Source organism: Vigna unguiculata, chromosome 11 (assembly GCF_037176805.1).
Source record: "Vigna unguiculata cultivar grain cowpea cultivar isolate G323 ecotype 2 chromosome 11, ASM3717680v1, whole genome shotgun sequence".
NCBI lineage: Eukaryota > Viridiplantae > Streptophyta > Magnoliopsida > Fabales > Fabaceae > Vigna > Vigna unguiculata.
The window spans coordinates 32,052,216-32,072,679 of NC_140802.1; the positions used below are offsets into that span (position 1 = coordinate 32,052,216).

Consider the following 20,464-nt stretch of genomic DNA (forward strand, 5'->3'; position numbering starts at 1 on the left):
GTGGTTGAGAGTACTTAGTTGTGTGAGAGAACTTGGGTTCAAATCCTATGTATGCCAATTGTGTGTAAATTGATTATTGTTATTTTTGATAATATGTTTGGTAATGTTGAATGGTAATATAATCATAAAATTATATTAGTTATCATGAAACATGTATTGGTTGAATTGGTTGTGCATTTGAATTGCAATTGTGTGGTAGTGGGTTCAAACCATTTTTTGTCAAATTTCGCCGTGTTTCTGGAAAATCCGAGAAATCGCCCGACAGCATCGGGGAAGCCCGTCAGGCAATACATGTTCCAGAACCCAATTCTGGGTTTTTCCTATGAACCGCTTGGCGACTGAGGTTGACCCGCTAGGCGACACATACTGTGTTGCCCAGCTTTCTCTGATTTTTTGGTGTTTCAGTGGTGTGATGATGTTTAGAGTGGATTTCTATTGTACATGAATAATTGGCTTGATGAACTATTAGATATAATTGTTAAATTGAGGAAAATTTCATGAACCTTTGTATGATTGGGTATGAGAGATCATATTAGGATGAGATATGATGTGATATGTATCATATATATTTGATTGGTGCTTTGTGGTATGCAAAGAATGCGAAGTTTAGTAAGACTAAACTAAATAACGTGATTGTTATTAAAAATATGTCAAAATGCGTAAAAGGAGTGGTAACGGGGGAAGTTAGGGTTCATATCGTGCAAGAAAACAATTTGGCAAAACCCAGAAACGCATACGTTGCCTAGCGGCATGTGAACTGCCGCCAGGCGATACCTTAGTTCAGCCTGGATATTTTGAGTTTTGCTTGTGCAATGGGGTTTTGCGTGTTATTAGGTGTTACGTTGGATGATTTAGTATGTCTGATATGTATTAGTTGGGCAATGGGTGGGAAGAAACCTATGCATATGAGATGAAATGAAGTATTTATGATTGGTGATAGTTGGGGTTATATGCATTAAGCAAAACAGAGTTTCATGCTGAATATGATCTGTTTAATGACTATTTGAAAACTACATTTATGTGAAATACTTATTATGAATTAAGTGTTTGGGTATGTTTCAATTGGTAACATGTTAAGTGCATAAAATATTGTATCATAGTTAATTAGGGGTGTGACCGAAATTATGAAACCATGAGTATAGTGTAGTATTACTCAGTATAGGGTTATGACTAAATGAGTATAAGTGTGCCATGCTTTCTATTGTAAATACCTAATTGGGCCTACTTGAGTTAAAATGGGACTGTTTTATATTCCATTTGAGGTGTTGTATTTTCCAACTATTTGAGTAAGGATATGCCATGAATTGAGATGTGTGTGAGAGAGCAAATTACTTGTATGATTATACATGGATGAATGAGTTCAATTTTATGGAAGGCAATCTATAGTGTATGCTTTACTGGTCATTGGTAGGTGTAATGGCGGTTTTATGTTAAGGTGTATGTGCAATATTGATAGTGTTGTGGCAAGTTGCAATTAGTAAATAACGAGAACATAATAACACTTGCTTTGGGATATGATTAAATGCGTGCATTTCAATTTAGTTTGGTGTTATGACTGGATACTTGTAATTGTACTATAATTGACATATTGAATTATTTGGGGTCTATTAAGACCTGCAAAAAAGGCCAAAAACCAGTAGCATCGCACTACTGGTATGGCCCCTGGAGGCGCGGGGCGAGCCGCTAGGCGATAGAGTCTAAAAATAGTGGTAGTGGCCACTGTCTACATGTGGTGCATGGCGACAAGGTTGGGTCCGCTAGGCGGTGACGGTGCGGTAGTACTTCTGGAAGGCATTATGCGCTTGGCGGTGTGAGATGTCTGCCAAGCAGTCTGGGACTAGTTCCGCTTAGCGACGCGAGAGGTACACCAGGCGATTTTGGTGCAAAGTTGGTACTCGAGGAGGGTTCCTACACAGCTTTAGGTGAGGTTCATGACGTGATGCTTTGTTGGGGGCCCAGTTACGAGTGTAACTTGTATTAGGGTAACACGTGGCCACTCTAGGTTGTAGTTTGGTGGTTTAGGAAGTCCAATGGAGTATGCGAGATCGTGGCTCGTACGGTGAGGTTCCGGATGACTGCCCTCTTCAGTCCATCTGATAGAGTTTTGGTAGTCTTGGGACAACTACGGACTTATAATCGTTTTGGGAAACTCCACTTAATGTCGTGGTGTGAGGTCGTGGCAAATTTATTCCTGCGTGTGGAATATTAGGTGGTGGCATGTAGTCGGAGGGGCGAGTAGACACTCGTGCGGCAATGATCGATCAGCGAACTCACTAAAGGGTGTAGGATAAAGAGACGATTATTATAAGGATGGAAGTCGAGAAACTACGGAGTTGGGAGTGATAACATGAATCATTTTTTTATATAGAGATGCTTTAATTATATTATGTGGCAATTGTTGATTTCTTTTGAGCTCACCCTATTTGTGTGTGTATGGCGATGATCATGTAACTTGTTACATGGTAGCAAATGATGATGCAGGTGAGCGTGCATATGTGTAGAAACGGAGTGGGGATTCACTATGGGAATTTCATTGGATTTCTATTTGGAAGTTTAAAGAATAATTGTATTGATTTCATAAACTATTTATGGTTGTAATTTTTGGTATTTGAACATCACGATTTTTGTTTGGTTTTGTGCGATGAAGTTAAATGTTTCAAATTTCCCATGTTTTTTAGAAAAGAAATTATTAATAAATAAGGTTATTCATATGTTATCTAAAGTTTTGTTTTAAATAAGTAATTTCCGGCTAGGACATTACATATAGGAAATGAAGATGTGTTTATTTTAATTAGGGTGGAGAATGTTGGGTTGATGAAAATAACATGTCTTGAAAAGTCCCACATCACCTAAGATAACCTATGGGTGGGTGTTAGTGACTATATAATGGACTCTAAGTCCATGATGTTCCTTGACTCGAGTCAAAACACTTCAAACTTGTATTTGACTCTTCTTATTTTTTTTATACTCTTGTAATAAGAGCGTTGTGAGGTTTGGGTTAAATTATTGTTTTGGAGAGTGTGGATGTACTCGGGATCAAAGGGCATGGGAGAGTTGTTTATGTGTTTCCTTTTGTTTATTTTATTTCTTTATTAATAAAGTGATTCTCGTGGTGTTTTCCCAACATCTTTATTATCTTTGATCCTTAATTTTTGTTTCATTTGAAGAATTTGTATTTTTTTTAGCTAAATAATTTTCATTTGAAGAATTTCTTTATTATAAAAAAATTTTCTTAGATCTCTGATACTTTCTATTTTATCATATCATTAATTATATTTTTTTTCTTTGTGTGATTTTGTTCAAGTATGAAATTATTTCTAAGGCACCCATTTGATATTTTTAGTATTTTTATTTGTTTATTTTTATTATGTAGAATATTATTTTTGATGAATTTTTATATAATTATTCTTAATTTGTAATTCATTATCATAAATATAAATTTATTACCACAATTATATAAAAAAAATTATTTACTATAATATTATCAAGAATATTGTTTATAACCATAAAACATAGATTGAAGTTAAGAAGGTTATTTATGCTAAATTTCAACTATTATTACTTTAATATTTGTTATTTGTACGGTTTTCTTCAAGTGATGTATATAATTTGTATTTGTGTATAAAAAAGAGATTTTATTGGAATTTAGAGAAAGAAAGTGAGGAGACTTTTAAAATATTTTCAATCTTGAACATTTGTTTTTTTCATAATCTTTTAAAAATATTCTTTATTTTTATCAACTTTGTTTCTTTGCCTTTTATAAAATTAATAAATATTTGAGTTGTCATAAAATTTTATTTGATATTTTAATCTGAAATGCATATAATAATAATAATAATATCGCTTTTAAAATATTTGATACTAAAAAAAACATCATGTCTTTTTATATTAAAATTTGATAATATCATTTTTTTTTTGTGTTTCTTAATATTTTTTACAAAAATTAATTAATTAATATTAAAAGCATGTATGTGTAAGACCCAATTAAGTAAAATTGTCCTACTAATTAAATTTTATGAATTAAGTATTAAACATAATCATATAATATGTATTTATGATCCTCATCATTCTAATCTTTCATATATATATATATATATATATATATATATATATATATATATATATATATATATATATATTTAATACTATACAATATATAGGAGGATATATATATATATATATATATATATATATATATATATATAAAATTTCATAAATCAAGAGGATATATACAATACACAACTTATACGCCTAAGTTAGAACTATTAACTATTCAACCCTATGTAGTCTCATTGTTGTTCATCTCTCTCACTTGCATTATTCTTTGCTCACGTATAAAATAGGATCATCATAAGAAGGATAAAACCACCACCTGCATTATTCCCTACTCTTATGTAACATGTATTATAGCATATAAAAAACTCAAATAATAAGAAAGGATAAGCTAGCTTATTTTGATAAAACACAATCATTTACGAAACAAAATGTTTAATGACTTGAGCTCTAAAATTTAAATTTTTTATTTTCACTCAATTGTTGGTTGACTCGCCCAACGAGTCTATGTAACTCAAAAATTTAATAGATATATCAGTTTGGTTTATTGATTCCAAATAGTGATTGTATCCCTTTCTCAAGCCTCAATAGCAATGGTGGACCTTGGTATTGACAAAGGGGGGCCATGGCCCCCCCAATTTCTTTTTATATTTTTATTATTTTAAATACATATTTTAAAATTTAATATTTTTAATAAATTTTATATTCTAATAAAATTTTATACATTTATATCATATTTGAGAAAAAACCTTTTTTTGTATATATTTATTTTTTAATTTTACATTTTAAATATTTTTTAAAAAGATAATTATTTTATTAATATTATTTTTTAAGTGATTATTTATTTAATTTAACTATTTTTTTAAACATTAATTTATATTATTATAATAACAATAATCATAACATTAAAATTAATTATAGTAAAATTATAAAAATAATTTATATTTAATTTTATAATTATAATAATAATAATAACAATAATTATAATTTTTTTATTTTTTTATTATTAAGGTAAGTACAATGTTTTTACTAGTTTTTATAAAAATTTTGAAATTACTCTTTTGGTTCTTATTTTCATTTAAAAATATGAAGTTGGTCCTCTAGTTTTTTTTTTAGTTTCAATTTGGTATGATTTTTGAGAAAATGATGCAATTTTGTCTTAAATTTCTTAAATTAGACCAAGATCCGTCACTACTCAATAGGTACATTTTAGTTATAAATCATAATACCATGAACAAACTAACAAAACTAATATACATATCCTCAATTTAGTCCTTTGCTAGAATCATTTAACTCACAACATCAACCAATGTTCAACGAACAACTAGTATTTCCACACATCATATCTTCTCACTGATATAATTCAAACCATTAAATCAGCTAATGAAAAAAAAAAAAACAATCAAAGAGTTAGCTTCCCTTTATCTTACTCTTTCATGCTTAAAACTTTATAGAGAGTAAATGAAACACTCATTCATGCTTTGTCCGAAAAGTTGAAAAATTAAACCATTAAAACATTCATTCATGCTATGTCCGAAAAGTTGAAAAATCATATCCTCTCACTAATATAATTCAAACCATTAAAATCAACTAATAAAAAAGAAGAAGAAGAAAACAATCAAAGAGTTAGCTTCCCTTTATCTTACTCTTTCATGCTTTAAACTTTATAAAGAGTAAATGAAACTCATTCATGCTTTGTCCAAAAAGTTGAAAAATAGATATGCAGACACAACAGTCAAATCAATAATATCTATAACATCTTGGTCGGATATTACTAATTTAAATAAAATAGTAAAATAATATTAAATATGCTATTATTATTCAAAGTTCTTTCCCAAAACACAGAAAAAATAAAACCTTAATAAAATGTCTCGAAATTCAAAACCATAAATTAAACTCCAGGTTTATATAGTTCAAAACTAATCAACTAAATGTTTACAAAATAGTCAAATATAGTATTTAAAACTTCCCAAGCTAGCCCCTCTCCGACTCTAAGCGTCATCAACTCCACTTGAAACAACATTTGCTCCCATGTAACGAATTACACGATCATTGCCAAATACATACAAAAAGAGTGAGCTCATGTAACAATATAAACGTATAATTTAATACATAGAAGTTTAGCCCAAATTACTTTATTTCAGGCAATGCTTAACCAAGAAACCTTACTACCCTAAGGTTTCCAACTCACAATTTCTTAACAATGGACCCATGATATATATGCTTCCACGAACCTGTCCGCTCGTGGTTCTGCCTCTACGAACCTCCTCGCTTGTAGTCCAACTCTACGGACCTCCCCACCCGTAATCCAACACATGTGATCCAACAACTACGAACCTCCCCGCTCGCAGCAACCCTCAAGTGTGAGCACGAAATATATGAACCTCCCCGCTCGTATCCTCACACGAGAGCATCATAATATGAACCTCCCCACTCATATTATCATGTGTTCACCACTAGCCATGAACCTACCCGCTCATGAAATAGTCAAGCATCTCTTAGTCCAAGTCCACATCTCACCACATTAAAAGGAAATTAAGAAAAACACACTGCCCTATACAAGATACACACTCAAGTTGGTCTTAGGGATTCCAATGCTTCCACGAACCATCGCTCGTGGTCCAACTCTACGAACCTCCCTACTAGTAGTCCAACTCTACGGACCTCCCCACTCGTAGTCCAACACACATGATCCATCCAACTACAAACCTTCCCGCTCGTAGCAACTCTCAAGTGTGAGCACGGAACATACAACCCTCCCCACTCGTATCCTCACACGAGAGTATCATTAATATGAACCTCCCCACTCATATTAATCACGCGTTCCATCAACAATTACAAACCTACATGATCGTGATATGGTCAAGCATATCCCAGACTAGACCCAACACATTAAGCCATGCAAAACACATCATAAATGCACCTTGCCACTTGCACTATCATGTGGCGCAACTTAAGCGCCACCAAGCGAAATGGTAGCGTAGATCGCTTGGCGGTTCCACAACACCGTCGAGCACCACGACACACAAGGCTTCCCTATTTCTTGCTATCGCTTGACAATTCACTCTACACCACCAGGTGCTACACCAATAATGTGACATTATTGGTTTTAGGTACTCTAATTCAGTTCCTAGCATCCAACTATTCAATTCTCAAACATTCATAAACCAAAATACCATTCATATACTTCATATACTCAAATTTATAAGATCACAACTCATATGCATCATTCAAGTATAAGCACACATTTATCTCTTTATAAATTCATATAAAACCATTAAAACAAAGTGTTATACTCAACATAATCCTGGACAACCAAACAATATACAAACTAAGAAGAACACATAACAATTGTCCCAAAATATCGTACGGACAATAAAATAGTAATAATGATAATAATAAAAATAACAACTATAATAATAATAATAATAATAAAATGAAACAATAAAATAAAAATAAAAATAATGAAAATAATAATAAAATAAAATGAAACAATAATAATAAAATAAGAATACTAATAAGATAAAACAATAAAATAATAATAATAATAATAAAATAAAACAATAATAATGAAATAATAATAATGATAATAAAACCACAAATAAAATAAAATAATGATAAAAATAACAATAATAATAAAATAATATAATCATAATAATCATAATAAAATAATAATAATAATAATAATAATAATAATACAAATAATAATAATTATTATTATAATACTAATAATAATAATAGTAGTAAAATAAAATAAAAAAAATAACAAGAACAATAAATAATAATAATAGTAATAATAAAAATAAAATAAAATAAAATAAATAATAAGAATAAGAATAATTATAATAATGATAATGATAATAATACTAGTAAAATAAATTAATAATAATGATGATGATGATAAGAATAATAATAATAACAATAATAATTGTAAAATAAAATAATAATAATAAATAATAACAAAAATAATAATAATAATAATAAGTGTGTCGTATTTAGAAGAAAAACTTTAAACATCACATAATACCAAAAAGAATAATCAAAATAATCATAACAGTGATGGGATCAAAAATAGAACTCAATATGACAGAAACTATAAGCACACACATACTTTCTCTAAAATCACATACAACAAACATCAGGAGGTTAAACGATAAAATAATTTGGTTTAGGAGAAGGCTTTCATGAATCAATATATAACGCAATTGCAGATAATATCATTTAAATAGGAAATGACTGCTCCCCTAAACTAGTTTCCCTTGCTTAACTTACAAAATTTCCTAGAGTTGATTTTGTTCCACGAAGGCGTCCATTCAAGAGCACGCACCAGCATTTCTTAGCCCTGTTTACGCACTCAGTCCACAACCCCTCACCCTTTGGCCTTTGGTAGTCTCTAAAATCTACTCTCTTATCTAAAAAATGATCTTAACTACCTTAATTAGGATTAATGGCATAGAAAAATGAAAATTAAATAAAAGGACTTTAATGTTCATTCAAGGACCATTACATGGTTTCTTAACCTTCCAACTGCTCCTATGACGGCTAGAGTTTTCTGACCATTCTCCTTCATGCCAAAAAAAAGATTTGGCTAAAAGAACCTATTTCACATCCCCTAAGATTCAAACCCACAACCACACAATTTCAAAGTAAGTGCACAACCAATTCAACCAACTCATGTTTCATGATAATTCTTATACATCTAGGATTATATTATCACTCATCAGGGTTCATTCTTTTATTAAAAATAATAAACAATCAAATTAATACATAATTGACATACACATAACTTGAACCCAAGTTCTCTTAACACTAAGTACTCTTAACCACTTAAGCTAATATTATTCCTTGTATTCTTTCTCCACATTAATTAACTTAAGGATTCCCGTCGTCACATTTATTAAATAAATATTTATTTATTTATTTAATTTTTCCAGGTCTAACAATACCCATGCTACTTACACCATAAATGGTAATCATATTAACATTCATGTCGATTGAAGTCCTAAAGGTAGAAAAAACAATCCAAGCAACATGCCTCTAAATAGGCTTATGTCATCTCCAATTTGGGCCCTGAAGTTTGGCTTAGGTAAAATTGCCACAGCTAACAGGATCTCAAGCTAAATTTTATATATGTATTCAAACACAACAAAATATAAAGATGAAAATTAGATAATTACAACTAACAAAAAAAAATATTAGAACCTCATATTTATTGCTCACATTTAGCTCTTAGATATTAAATTATTGTAGTAAATACTGTAGATTTATGCTACCTTTTTTTATTTATAATAGAGAACCCGATATGAGTTAAAGCTAATATGTCCTAAACCTATTGTAAGCAGGAGCGACACAATCTGAAACACCCAAAGATATATTTAGGCTAAGAAAAAAATTATTTGTAGAAGTATTTTCCTTTATAGAATTAACATTGTCATAAGGTTGTCTAACACATGAGAGTTACAAACACAAAAGAATCGACACGATTGCAATGGTTGTAGGGTGATTCACGAGTTGAATCACGATGGAGTATGTTGAGTTGCACTATATGAGAAGAATGTGAAGAGCAAGAACATAGGTTTTTCATTTGGCGAAATGTTTTAATTTGAGTGAAATTTTTATAAGGGAAAATAATTAGGTTGAAAAAATATATAATATTAATCAAGTAATATAGTCATTGATTTAGTGATTGATTTTTTGTGACCGAAAATTTAGTCACTATTTCAATCACTAAACTACATAAAATAATAATTAGTTACTGGTTTAGTTACTAATGGTGACCATATTTTTCGGTCATTGATTTTAGTCACTATTCAACAAATTTATAGTAATGAGCTCACCGCATGTCACACCTTCAAGCTAGTCGGGTGTTATACCACCGATGCTTTGAGATCGTCTTGCCATCAAGGTTCTTACTACATGGGCTCGCTTCGCATTTGCATGGAGTATTTTCCTCTCTCGTTAGTCTTTGTATCATCGTCATTGAAACTCGTAGTTGCTAACACATTTAGAATCGTCGTCACTAGTCATGCTACTCAAAGTGTTATTGTCATTGGTCGCTCACTAAACCAGCAACATTAAAAGGAACTATTAAATGATAACACTGTTGGACGCCATCGTCATCACTTTTCATGCCAAATTCTAATTAATGCCAATTCTAAAACCGATTTTTTGAAAGCTTTTTTAATCGTTGTTAAAAATCCCATCTTAATTGTGATTATATCTTACTTATAAATCAATATCATAAAACTTCATATATATGACCTAATTATCACATAATCCTGGATTAAATAAGAATCTTTATTCTTCCAAAAGCTAAATTATTACACATGCATTCATTCATAAACAACGAAAAACTTTCATTTACTTTTTTTTTAAATCAAACCAATGCGTGATTTGTTTTAAATTATAGGTTAAAATACCTTTTTGGTCTCAATTTTCGTCAAGTTTTTTCAAATAAGTCCTAATTTTGGTTTCGTGTTCAAATAGGTCCCAATTTTTGTCAATTTTGTTCAATTGGGTCCTTTTTTGCTAACATCGTTTAAATCATTAACGACCATGAACAGTAACTACCACATGTCATTTTGTGGGTTTTTTGAATTTTTTAAAATTTTTATTTTAATTTATTTTAATTTTTTTTAATGTCCACGTTTCAAACCCAGTAGCGTGCCACATGTCACTTCGTGGTTTCTTTGAATTTTTTTATTATTTTTTTGAATTTTTTTTGAAGTTTTTTTAAATTTTTTTTAAAATGTCCACATGGCAACCCAATAGCGTGCCACGTGTCAAAGTCAATGTTCTATATTCAATTTGGTCCCTATATTTGTTATTTTTGTTCAATTGAGTCCCAATTTTTGTTAAAATTAATCAATTTGGTCCCTCTCCAAATTGAAACTAAATTTAATTTTTATATTAAAATTTATATTTTTATTAAATATTTTTATATAATATATTAAAATTCACATCATTATAACTTTGATATAAAAATTAAATTTGATCACATCTTTGATAGGGACCAAATTGGTTAATGTTAACAAAAATTGAACAAAAATAATAAATATAGGGACCAAATTGAATATAGAACATTGACTTTTACACGTGGCACACTACTGGGTTGACACGTGAACATTTAATTTTTTTTTTAAAAAAAATTTAAAAAATTTAAAAAATAAAAAAAACCACGAAGTGACACATGGCACGCTACTGGGTTGACACATGTACATTTTAAAAAAAATTAAAAAAACCTTAAAAAAATTCAAAAAATAAAAAAATTCAAAGAATAAAAATAAAAAAATTCAAAAAAATCACGAAGTGACACGTGGTAGTCACTGTTCATGGCCGTTAATAATTTAAACGGTGTTAGCAAAAAAGAACCCAATTGAACAAAATTGACGAAAATTAAGACTTATTTGAACATAAAACCAAAATTGGGACTTATTTGAAAAAATTTGACAAAAATTAGGACTAAAAAGATATTTTAACCTAAATTATAAAAAAGAAGGTGGTACACAATTGCAATCTCCTTGCAGAAAAAGTGTGAATAGCTATTCCAAGAACAATATTTTTTATTTCCATTTAAATATAGTTTATGGCATGGGTTGTTACTTCTGAATTACGTTGTTGTGTTGGCACGCTATTTCATTGTCAATGACAATACCCTTTTTCCTTCTTTTTCTAGTTTTTATGTGAAAAGATGATAAGGCTTTTCATCATAATTATCTAAATCAAATAAACCTCACATTATTCCTATGTCATTCACGAACAAGGAATAGTTTTAATAATGTGACATGTTGGTCTATAATAAACAAAGTAGAAGGATCTTATTACTTCATGTTTCTTCATTTTGTTGACTTTAACTTACATGTTGTTGTCTATAGAAGATAGACCTACGTCACCCCTTTTCACATTTAACAATCATAAAAGTGATTTTAGGGCACACAATCATAAATCTAGGGCTATGACTACCATATTCAAAGGGTCATTGGGTCAATACCCTTCTTATGATTGATTTCTAATAAAAGCCTACATAGCATGATGGATACGAATTTAACCTATTTTGTTGAAGTCCTTCAAAATTTGAACAAGTAAAAGGTATAATCCTAATTCCCAAGCCAACTATTCTTTTGGGTGTTTTGGTGTACTCCAAAAATGGTAAAAATTTTAGGTATTTGTGACCCTAAATTTATTATTTTTACCAAATGTGCACGTTTTGAAGATAGAATGGCAGAGTATTTTATTGTTACCAACTTTCAGAGCATGTGCAACTAAAGTTGAGCCATCACATTTGGTGGGTCACAAGACAAATTATTTGTTTCAGAATTTTTGAGACATATCAAATGGTAACTTTTCATGGAGTTTTTCTTCTTCTTATAATGACCATAAAGCGATTTAAATTCATGCCTTTTCTAAACAAGTAAAATTTCAACCATTGTAGTGATTTTAGTGGTGATGCTGCCATGTAATATAGTTGTAGATGGATGCAAATAAAAGGTATAAAATAAGACTTTTCAAGTATCTCTCTTAAATATATATTATTACAGTTATATTTTAGTAAATAGTTAATTCAATTCAATAAATAATGATATATTCTATTTTTAAGAGAAAAAAAATTCTTAAAGTTTATTTTTAATTTACTCGAGTTTTTTAATAATTAAAATAAAGTTAATAATAATTTACAAATAATTTTTTATGACTTTCGAAAATTTGTAAATTTTTAATAATTTTATGAAAAATTAATTATAAAATATTTTTTAATTTTTTTAATAAATATAAGTGCAACTAGTAAAAGTCCAATGTTCGATTATCCTGACTGTTATTCAAATTTAAATAAATTTAATAAAACATTTTTATTATTGTACTAAAAATAATATATATTAATATTTATTAGAGTTCTATTTTGTTTGGATAATGGACTAGTTCTTAATAAACCGTTTTGAAGTGGTGGTGGTCAATCCGGCTTTAACTACTATTTTTTATAATGTTTGAATATTTTTGTAATTACACTTTTTTTTTCTTATTTTCAGCTTTTCTGTTATTTTTCCTTGTAATAAATAACTACAAAATCTCTTTACTGCTAAATTTGCTTTCGTTTTAGTTTTTTCGTTATCTTCTTTTTTCCATTCTTTTGAAAGCTAAATAATATTTCTTTTCAAATATGTCTCAAATATAATTAACTTATTTTTAGATTTAGGATATGTCTCAAATCGATTAACATTATTAGTTCTCATCAGATATTAATTATTTATTTTAAAATTAATAAATAAATTAATTTAATCTTTGTCTTTATAGAATGTAAAAATAATACATTCATTGAAAAAAGTGAGATTTTTTAATATACACATTAATTATTATTTTTATTTAGTTGTAAGAACTTAAATGTATAATATAAATAAAGTCCACCAATATTTTTGTTAAATATCACTCTTACATTCTAAAATGATTACGATTTTTAGTTTAAAAATTATAAATTAATTAATTTTTGAAGAAAAAATTAATTACCTCACTATATTATTTATTAAGATAACTTTTTCATTCCGAAAATATAAATTAGTGAACAGCTTTACTATTTATAATACTTCATCTAGTTCAGTGTAAATGTTTTAAATAGTGAAAACTATAAATAATATTCATATTGATAGAAGAATTAGTCTAAAATGTAAGAAACAAAATTAGAATTAAATGATAAACTGATAGAAAGTGAGAATAAAAGTTGAATGATTACGTTAAAGGTTCATGTCATGTATAGTTATTAGTATTTCACTTTTTTCTTCTCTGCGGTGATTTTCCACTTCTCACATTTTTTTCTTGCTTCTGTATTTCCCTTTTTACCCTTGTCCGCGTGGTGGGTGCAACACAGTGACGCGCCAACGTACTGCGAGTACGCGTTAGGTCCGTAGCACGTGCAGAGCGCGTGGTCAATGCTCTCTCCGGGTGTTGCCAGCTGGCATTTCGCTCCACTCACTTCCCAACCCAACCTTATCCAATTTCTTATAAAGTTTCACTAATCTCACCTTGCTCTACACCTTCGCTTCCTCACCGCGACTCCCATTGGCCACGCGTAAGGTAACGCGGCCTCCCATTGGCCTGTCACACCAGCGTGTTGCACGCATGGCGCCACCGTACGCTCCTGTAGATAAGAGGCCACGATTTTGTTGTGCTTAGAAAAATTAAAAGAGAGAGAGACAAATAATATTTTTAAAACTTAAAAAAAACTTGGACATATTTCATTATTTTGCGTTCACCTCAGTTCCTATGAATGTGTATTAATTAATTAATTAAATAGTTAATATTCGGTTTGTGAAATTTTATATTAATTCTGTGAATCTGCGTTTCTATATTTTCACTATAACGCTTTCCTAATTCGTAATTCGTTTCGGGCTGAAAGCAGAAGAAGCAGAAGGAAGAAAGAAAGAGGGAGAAGAGGTAGAGAAAGAGAAAGAGGAGGGAGATCTTGTAAATAAGGAAACCCTAGTTTTTCCTTTTTTGGATTATTTTTCTAAATTTTCCCATTAATTTTCAGTTCCAACCTGCTACTGTTGCCAATAAGGAATCTCTTCTTCTCTTGTCATTGCTTCAATCGAACAAGGTCTGCTATCATTTCAATTCCCCCTTTTCTCAATTTTCATGTGTTGTTCCCTTTTCTGTTCTTGACAATAAAAGGGGCGTCTTTTTTGTTTTTCTGTTTGGTTCTTTAATCGGGTAGGATTTTCGTCGATCCCTTTGTGTCGGAAAATCGCTTAAGTTTTGTTGGAATAATGGGGTTTTTTTAATTTTGTTGGAAACCCTTGTAAAGGGTGTCTGTTCCTGTGCTCAATGTGATGTAACCTATGTTGGCGGTCAAGAATTTGGGGCTTTTGCATAGTATCTAAGATTGGAATATGTGTTCCGGAATTACCATGTGCGTGTGTGTGATGTGTCTGCATTTTGGTATAGTGGTAACTATTTGCCACCAGGAAACTATGTATGTGTTGTTGTACAGTTCGTTATTTTTCACTTAATGAATCCAGTTCTCACGTGTTGATGTATGAGAATGCGTGTGTGTGTGTGTTTTAAGGCTATGTGTTAGGTTGTTCTAGTGCCTTCAATGATTAATGGGTTTTTGTTTGCTGTTGTTTTCTTTGATTTTGCAGAGTGAAGGAGTTTTGTGGAATTGGGTATTATTTAGGAAGGCGCAAAGATGATGTCCAGATCGTATACAAATCTTTTAGATTTGGCCTCTGGGAATTTCCCGGCAATGGGGAGGGAGACTAGGGAAAGGAGGCGGATGCCGAGGGTTATGAGTGTTCCAGGGTTTCTCACTGAGGTAGATGATGATCAGGCAGTTAGTGTTTCCTCTGATAACCCGTCGACAATTACTACGGATAGAATGATCATTGTGGCTAACCAGTTACCATTGAAGGCAAAGCGAAGAGAGGACAACAAAGGGTGGTCTTTCAGTTGGAATGAAGATTCGTTACTTTTACAGCTTAAGGATGGACTTCCGGATGATATGGAAGTTCTTTATGTTGGTTCCTTACGCGTTGATATTGATCCAGCAGAACAGGATGACGTGTCTCAGAATTTGTTGGATAAATTCAAATGTGTTCCGACTTTTTTACCTGCTGACGTTTTGGCAAAATTTTATGATGGTTTTTGTAAAAGGCAATTATGGCCCCTTTTTCATTACATGCTACCATTTTCAACAGACAAAAGCCATCGATTTGATCGCACTTTGTGGGAAGCTTATGTGCTAGCAAACAAGCTATTTTTTCAGAAGGTAGTTGAAATAATAAACCCTGAGGATGATTACATTTGGATTCATGATTACCATTTGATGGTGCTGCCAACTTTTATAAGAAGGCGTTTTAACAGGGTTAAAATGGGATTTTTCCTGCATAGCCCCTTTCCATCTTCAGAGATTTACAGGACTCTTCCTGTAAGGGAAGAGATACTGAAAGCTTTGCTGAACTCTGATATCATCGGATTCCATACCTTTGACTATGCTCGTCATTTCCTTTCCTGCTGCAGTCGTATGTTGGGTCTGGAGTATCAGTCTAAGAGGGGTTATTTAGGATTGGAGTATTATGGAAGGACAATCAGTATTAAGATTATGCCTGTTGGGATTCACATGGGTCGGATTGATTCAGTCATGAGAATGGCAGTTGAGGAGACCACGGTTAAGGAGCTCAAACATAAATTCCAAGGGAAAACCATCTTACTTGGTGTTGATGACATGGACATTTTTAAAGGCATAAATTTGAAGATTTTGGCGATGGAGCAGATGCTCAGACAGCATCCCAAATGGCAAGGAAGAGCTGTTCTGGTCCAAATAGTTAATCCTGCTAGAGGGAAAGGGATACATCTGGAAGAGATACATGCTGAAATACAAGAAAGCTGCACCAGGATCAACAGAGTGTTTGGGCGGCCTGGTTATGAACCTATTGTTTTTATAGATAGAGCAGTATCTATTGCTGAAAAAATTGCCTATTACAGCATTGCTGAGTGTGTTATTGTCACAGCTGTAAGGGATGGAATGAACCTAACTCCTTATGAATATATTGCTTGTAGACAGGGAATATCTGATTCTGAATCATGTTCCAATGCCAGTGACCCAAAGAAGAGTATGCTGGTGATATCAGAATTTATTGGGTGTTCTCCATCACTTAGTGGGGCAATCCGTGTCAATCCATGGAATGTTGAAGCAACTTCAGAGGCAATGAATGAGGCCATCTCAATGAGTGATGGGGAGAAACAGTTGCGGCATGAGAAGCATTACCGGTATGTCAGCACCCATGATGTGGCTTACTGGTCACGTAGTTTTTTGCAAGACATGGAGCGGGCTTGCACAGATCTTCTAAGGAAGAGATGTTGGGGAATAGGTCTTAGCTTTGGATTTAGAGTTGTGGCACTTGATCCTAATTTTAAAAAGCTCTCAATTGATGCTATGGTCTCAGCTTACAAGAGGTCAAAGAGTAGGGCAATTTTGTTGGACTATGATGGTACTGTGATGCCGCAGAACTCCATTAACAAGAGTCCAAGCAAGGAGGTCTTGTCTATTATGGAATCACTTAGTGCAGACCCAAAAAATATTGTTTTCATTGTTAGTGGAAGGGGGAGAGAGAGCTTAAGTGAGTGGTTTACTCCCTGCAAAAAACTTGGAATTGCTGCAGAACATGGGTACTTCTTGAGGTCTGCTCTCTCTCTCTCTCTCTCTTTCTCTCTGTCTGAAATGTCAGCTATTTCTCTGTTTTGCTTCATATTAACTCTCCAGAGATTGGTTATTGTACTTTTCATATGAAACATATCTTAGAAATCTTCATCATACAATGTATGCTGTAGAGTTGTAAAGTGCCATTTTTTGTCTGAATAAATCAGGTTACTGTAATTTTGTTTTATTCTCAGGTTGACCAAGGCCCATTAAGCAAGGGTCAAAGTGTTTCCAAAGTCTAATTTAACAGATACAATATAATATTACAACATATTTATATTGGGTTTTCCAAGTATTGTTAGTAAGTCACACTATGTAGTTCAAATTGTTGCTGAGAACATATTTGCTTCTGACAAGCCATGCCTGGAAGAAATTCCCGTCGAGTGGTATTTTGTTTCTGAAAATGTTTCTCACAAAATTTCTGCACTTAACTAACATATAGATTCTCATCTTTCTTGATTTTAAGTCCTTAAATTCTGTCCTGCATTTTCTGATTTGGTAACATGGCAATTTCTATACTAAACAAGTTGTTTTATTCAGATGGGGCCACAATGGAGAATGGGAAATTTGTGGTAAGTCCTCCGACTTTGGATGGATGCAGATAGCTGAACCTGTGATGAAACTATATACTGAGGCAACTGATGGCTCCTCAATTGAAAGAAAAGAAAGTGCTTTAGTCTGGCAGTACCGTGATGCAGACCTTGGTTTTGGATCTTCTCAGGCTAAGGAAATGTTAGATCATCTAGAAAGTGTTTTGGCCAATGAGCCTGTTGCCGTGAAGAGTGGCCAGTTTATTGTTGAAGTAAAACCACAGGTATATATACTTTCTTTGAGAAGAAAATGAGCCTTTTCAGAATCTCCTTTCTAAAATGCTACTTTCCTGAGTTTGGATATTTGAGTTGTATCATGCCCTAAAAAGTAATGTGCTGCATTAAATTTGTTTGTTTTGCTTTCATATTTTTTGTTGGCACTAGGAAAAAACCTGTTGATTTGGCATGTGAAGTAGGAGTCAACCTTAAGATTTTGTCTTGTTAAATACGGTTTGTGTGAAATGCTGAAAGCTCATTAAGACTTCTGCAATAGTATCATTAGTATTACCTGTGCCATTAATTGTTAAAAAGAAGTGGTAAATAAATAGTTATTGGAACCGAAGGAAGGAATGTTGACGAAGAACTTTCCCTCCGCTGGACTTTAGATAGAACCTGGTCCATGTCTTTCCAAATCTCACATATTCTCTTTCATATTTCTGATATTCTGTTTTGACAAGACCCCTTTTTTTGGAAACAATTGATGCTTCTGAAAGGGTTTTCAGTGGTTAAAATTTCAACTGGAATATTGAATTCGTCGGTTGTGTATAGCAAGCATAGCAGCTGGTGGTTTTTATGTAATCTTTTGCCATGAACTTACAAATGATTTGATATTTGCTTAAACAGTTGTGCCACCCTTGGTTAGGGGAAATGACAGTGATTCATCTGATTCCATTTGGGTGTTTGTGTTTGCAGGATGTGAGCAAAGGTTTGGTGGCCGAAAGGATATTTTCGTCAATGGACGGTAAAGGCAAGCAGGCTGACTTTGTGCTGTGTGTTGGTGATGACAGATCAGATGAGGACATGTTTGAAATAGTTAGTAGTGCAATCTCAAGGAATATTCTTGCCCCCAATGCTTCTGTCTTTGCTTGCACGGTTGGACAAAAGCCAAGCAAAGCAAAGTATTATCTGGATGATACAACCGAGGTAACAAGCATGCTAGAATCTTTGGCCGAAGAATCAGATTCTTCACCCTGCATACAAGAAACTGTGGATTCCTCTCGGAGGCAAGTTCAGGTTTCTCTGATTTAGATGATCATGATTTTTTTTTTTTTTTTTCAATTGGGATGTAATATTCGTGGTGACATTTGGGGCGTTTGCAGAGTATGTTTTCATAATTTTTTTCTTTCTTTTGCTTTTCTTTCTTCTATTATATATTACATATATTTTTGGGAGAATCCCGTCATTATTTTCTGTTCCCGTTATTCATAACTTTGGTTGGTTGTGGTGTAGCAGCAGACAAATATGTTAGTTTGGTTTTTATGTCCTACAACAAAGGAAGAAAATAGTGGAATTCTTGCTTTCCAAAATTAGATTTTGATTTCTCAGAACACAGTTTATAAAGAGATGTTCCTAAAATTAAACCAGTTATACCAGAAGCGTGGAATATAGTAAGTAGTATGAGTTATTTTTTATTCAATTTTAGTGCCATTTAGAAAATTTGAATAAAAATCAACTTGGACTTCTATTATAAGAAATATTATGCAAAGGTATTTTGTTAGTCACATGATCTAAAACTCAATTTCAACCTTTTACGGCTGGAGTAATGAAGTATGACAGAACTTTGACGAACATTAAATTCCTGGGAATATTGGTACAGGAAAATTCTTCAAAAGAATTTTGAACAGCCTAAAATTCGGTGGCAGCATTAAATTGTCTATCCACTTTAACAATTTGTAGGAATATATCCACAGGATGATGAAGGAGTGGGTGTATCTACTTTCATTTAATTGTGGATAGGATTTTTATGCACCTGGTTTTTCCAAGTTTCATAAGGTGTAAAGTGAAAAATCTCGTTTAATAAGAGAAAGTAAAGATTATTGATTATGTTCGTCTTGTGACGATTTAAAGTTTTTTCACACACAATACCAAAGATTCAGTAAAATTATTTTTCCATGGAACATATGCAAACGTATTAAAAATTAGGAAGTAAAAAAAAATATTTACTTAAAAAGTTGAAAAGTCTTTTTCTATATCCTTTGGATACTAAACATTTCTTTATCAAAATACACAAATCTTCAGCCTAAAATTCTCATTCTATGCTTTAATCCTGTAAAATTCTTTCTAAAATATCATAATGTCACCATTTTTTGAAATTTCTAATTTACTCATGTCGGAATAATGAAATATGTTAAGTGTACTAAGCAGGACTTTAGTAGGGAGTGGAGTGTTGAGTTATTTTTAATTATTGTACCGAACAGGACGGTCTCTTTACTTTCCATCTTCTTATTATATCAGCTCTTAATCAATATAAATAGATGAACATGAGAAGGATCTTTCAAGTCTTCCAAAAATAGATTTCTCTGTTTTAATCTTAAGTTGGTATCATAATGGGTCCATCCAACACTAGTTTCTTTCTTGTCTTGTCCACAACCATCGATTACAGCTATTTACGACTGTCCACCATTAGTCATTGATGTCT

At 31.8% G+C, this 20,464-nt stretch overlaps 1 protein-coding gene across 1 annotated transcript; it reads left to right on the plus strand.

The window, feature by feature from the left end:
* The first annotated feature begins 14,256 nt into the window (after positions 1-14,256).
* TPS7 (trehalose-phosphatase/synthase 7) lies at positions 14,257-19,231 on the plus strand. Its single transcript, XM_028053522.2, has 5 exons — positions 14,257-14,472; positions 14,570-14,635; positions 15,180-17,217; positions 17,777-18,050; positions 18,739-19,231. The coding sequence occupies exons 3-5, from the start codon at positions 15,227-15,229 to the stop codon at positions 19,072-19,074; spliced, it is 2,601 nt and encodes an 866-aa protein (XP_027909323.1). The 5' UTR covers positions 14,257-14,472; positions 14,570-14,635; positions 15,180-15,226; the 3' UTR covers positions 19,075-19,231.
* Positions 19,232-20,464: the final 1,233 nt, after the last annotated feature.